This window comes from Oncorhynchus tshawytscha, linkage group LG33 (assembly GCF_018296145.1).
Source record: "Oncorhynchus tshawytscha isolate Ot180627B linkage group LG33, Otsh_v2.0, whole genome shotgun sequence".
In the NCBI taxonomy this organism is placed as follows: Eukaryota; Metazoa; Chordata; class Actinopteri; order Salmoniformes; family Salmonidae; genus Oncorhynchus; species Oncorhynchus tshawytscha.
In genome coordinates this window covers 40379715-40383912 of record NC_056461.1, presented here as the reverse complement: position 1 = coordinate 40383912, position 4198 = coordinate 40379715, and the positions used below count along the sequence as shown (strand labels likewise).

Sequence of the window (4198 nt, the reverse complement as noted above, 5' to 3'; positions counted from 1 at the left end):
TTATTTTTTTTCCTTTTTAAATTTTTTTTATTAACACAACAAATCAATACATAAAGCACATGAGGGAACACAAGCATACATAGATTACAAACAATGGACAATCGAGCTAGGGGGTACAATATCACATTACAATTACACAAGGACCTTAAGGGACATGCATATACTTACAATTCTAACAGCTTTTTTGTTAGTAGAGCATTTAACCGTCTTAAAATACAGTTCCATTTCTTTTTGTAGGGTACGAAAATGTGGTTTTCTGTTTGTAAATTTACATTTGTGTATATGAAATTTGGCCAAAAGAATAATGAAATTAATTACATAAAAATGATTCCGCTTATTTCTATTGTATGTAAAGAATCCAAACAGTACATCTCTCCACAATAGTGTAAAATCTTCATAAATGTGTTCAATTATAAACCTACTGATGTCTTGCCACAGTTTTCTTACATGCATACAATGCCAAAAAAGATGCACCACTGTTTCTGGGTGGTCATTACAAAAGGAGCAATTGGAGTTGATGTTTTCCTTAAACTTCTTCATATAGTGATTGGCAGGATAATATTTATGAATAATTTTAAAGGAAACTTCCTTACTACCCATGTCATTATATTTTGACAGTCTGTTCAGTTCTTGACGTTGACTGATGTCATCCATGAACTCCAGCGGCCACGCCTCTTCCTCTTCTTCCCCCCATATGATCGTCATTCTCCGCACGGCGTCTCTCCGCGGCCATGGTAACAGCACCGTCTAACGGACTACTGCAGACAACAACAGAAACAAGTGCTTCTCTTTGAGGTACAATCATATTCTTTTCATGCACATAGTTGTATATAGTAGCTATTTGTTTGTCTCTGGGTTTTTGTGGCATACTTGCGCGGACGTAATTTGTTCGAAACTAGAGGGTATTTTCTTGCCATGCGATCCGTTTTGTTATCTGGCCTAAGCTTGGGGTGTAACTGGCTGGAGGTTTATGGGAAATGTTGTTTTATTTACACATACTGCTGATCAAAATAGATGGAGAGATGTCGTGTGTTTGAACTACAAGACCAGGGTCCTGATTTGCGATGATAGATTTTTATGGATAATGTGCATTCTTTGAAAATATTTCCTGCTGATGTTATTATTGTTGATTCAGATACTAATGATAATGGTTGACATATTTACCTTAGCTAGCTAGCTACACTGTGAAAATGATGTTTGTTAGCTATTTTAGCTAACTATGAAACCCATCTGGATTAAGTAGGGCTACATTAAATAGGCTTTGAAGTTAATGTAGTTAGTTTAGCTACTATGAACATATGGTTAATGAAAGGTATGTCGGTATAACCGGAATGAAGGGACATTGCTATCAACAATAGGATATCCTGCTTACCGTGGGATAAGATTTTATTGATCCGGTCAAGTCAGTTAAGAACATTCTTATTTACAATGACGGCCTACACGGGCCAAACCCGGACGACGCTGGGCCAATTGTGCGCTGCCCTATGGGACTCCCAATCACGGCCGGGTTGGGATACAGCCTGGATTCGAACCTGGGTGTCTGTAGTGACACCTCAATCACTGAGATGCAGTGCCTTTGACCACTGCCACCCTACTGCTTGTCTAGCACAAGGTTTCCCAAACTTGGTCCTGATAACTTCTTAGCCCTCACGGTGTGATAACCTCCTTGCCCTTGTAACCGATGTGAAATGGCTAGCTAGTTAGCGGTGGTGCGCGCTAATAGTGTTTCAATCGTTGATGTCAATAGCTCTGAGACCTTGAAGTAGTTGTTCCCCTTGCTTTGCAAGGGCCTTGGCGTTTGTGGCGCGATAGGTAATGCTTCAAGGGTGGCTGTTGTTGATGTGTGCAGAGGGTCTGTATAGACTGGAGGTTATCTGAAGCTATACATTGGTGCCATGACCCGGATCACTGGTTGCTGTGGAAGAGGAGGAGGTCAAAAGGGGGGTGAGTGTAGCCGATGTGAAATGGCTAGCTAGTTAGTGGTGGTGTGCGCTAAAAGTGTTTCAACCAGTGATGTCACTTGCTCTGAGACCTTGAAGTAGTTGTTCACCTTGCTCTGCAAGAGCCGTGGCTTTTGTGGCGCGATGGGTAACGATGTTTCGAGGGTGACTGTTGTTGTGTGCAGAGGGTCTCTGGTTCGAGCCCAGGTAGGGGCAAGGAGAGGGACGGAAGCTATACTTACACCCTCACGGTGTGATAACCTCCAGTCTATACAGTTTATTATATCTAACTCTTGAGTTTGCTCTTACTCCAACCCTGGTTGTCCAAACAGTCAATTGATTTCAGATAGTATGTAGCTAGCTGGTTAGCTAGCTAATCCGAACATAGTAAGTCTGACAAGCCAACTCTACACACTGAAGAAAGGGATCATATGACACAGCCAGCAGTAGAGCAAAGTAAAGGGAACCCAGAGCTCTCACTACTGTTTGACAACAGTTCCCATTGTTAGTAAAGCCTGTGAGCCATGCCATGATCTTGGTTTACTTGCGTCACTTTTACATTCTTACTTTTACATTCTCATGTCATACTAATATAGCTTAGTTTCAGAGTAGTGACTTGCAGGGTACAACAAGTCAACTAAAGAGAGAGAGAGAGAGATACCCGCACACTGATGATGATTGCTTCAGTTTTATTGTGCAACATTTCGACCCGAAGATCGAAGGAGAACTAATGTTGCCTTCTTCTGTTTCCCTGCCAGACAGTTCCAGCACAGAAACATTGTCCTCCGTTTAAGATGAACCTGGCAGAGATCTGTGACAACGCTAAGAAGGGCAGAGAGTATGCTCTGCTGGGGAACTATGACTCATCTATGGTCTACTACCAGGGAGTGATCCAGCAGATACATAAACACGGCCAAGCCCTCAGAGACCCTGCACTCAAAGTCAAGTGGCAACAGGTGAGACTCTCCCAAACACATACATTACAAATACATGTTGAAGCATTGGTCATTTTTATTTATTTTATTTCACCTTTATTTAACCAGGTAGGCAAGTTGAGAACAAGTTCTCACTTACAATTGCGACCTGGCCAAGATAAAGCAAAGCAGTTCGACACATTCAATGACACAGAGTTACACATGGAGTAAAACAAACATACAGTCAATAATACAGTAGAAAAACAAGTCTATATACAATGTGAGCAAATGAGGTGACATAAGGGAGGTAAAGGCAAAAAAAAGGCCATGGTGGCAAAGTAAATACAATATAGCAAGTAAAATACTGGAATGGTAGATTTGCAGTGGAAGAATGTGCAAAGTAGAAATAAAAATAATGGGGTGCAAAGGAGCAAAATAAATAAATACAGTAGGGAAAGAGGTAGTTGTTTGGTAATAAGACATGATGAACGTTCATGCACGCTTAACAAGTAATAATGTGATGTTCCGGTTGGCTAAAAGTGTTACCGAAATGTGCTCTCTCGTTCTCTCTCGCTCTAGGTGAGACAGGAGTTGTTGGAGGAGTATGAGCAGGTGAAAGGTATTGTGGGAACTCTGGAGAGTTTTAAGGTGGACAAGCCAGCTGACTTCCCCGTCCCTCAGTCTGATGAGGGGCCCAGAGACCCTGCAGTGTGGCCACCACCCACCCCTGCAGAGCACAGGTACATGGAGTGTCTGAGACCTGTCACAATTTTCTTCAGGTCTCAGGCAATCTTATTCATCACTTTAGCCTGGTTCCCCCAAACCAGCTCCGTTACTAAATGGAGAGGAGGAAACGTGACGGAGTAAACAGCACCTGGCTGTGTAAGGTCTCATTTTTTAACGAAGAACAAGTACAGAGCTCAAGTTAATATCTTAAGGCAACATCATGTGGATCATTGTAGCTCCAATAACTGTGTGTGTGCGTATTAAAGTGGACATATCAGTGTGTTGTTATCCACTGATATGAGAGGAGGAACTGCCACTTAACCAAATGATCCCCTCTTGACGTTGACAAGCTGCTGCTTCCTATTGGATGTTCAGCTGCACATGGCAGAGAGTAGGCGACACATCTTCTGAATAGCATGACGATTAACATTGACAGGACCATCATGAAAAGGTTACATGCTTCATAGTTTCATTCACTAGCTGTAGGTCTTTCTAAAATAGCCTATAGGCCCTGTAGCATCGTACGGCCACCATGATCTCTCAAACCGACGTTCTGTTTCACTACACTACTGGGACTTTGATTGCTTCACGTGTGTCTGTCTGCCTGTCTCTGTTTGT

At 42.2% G+C, this 4198-nt stretch overlaps 1 protein-coding gene across 2 annotated transcripts in view; it reads left to right on the top strand.

The window, feature by feature from the left end:
• The first annotated feature begins 689 nt into the window (after positions 1–689).
• Positions 690–4198, top strand: part of katnal1 (katanin p60 subunit A-like 1) — a 19114-nt gene continuing 15605 nt past the window's right edge. Inside the window, exons 1-3 of one of the 2 annotated variants that reach the window (XM_042311621.1) lie at positions 690–795; positions 2699–2896; positions 3434–3594. In XM_042311621.1, coding sequence (XP_042167555.1) covers positions 2735–2896; positions 3434–3594 — 323 coding nt within the window. In that variant the 5' untranslated portion in view covers positions 690–795; positions 2699–2734. The remainder of the gene's footprint in view (positions 796–2698; positions 2897–3433; positions 3595–4198) is intronic. The other variant, XM_042311620.1, reaches the window with a different exon arrangement.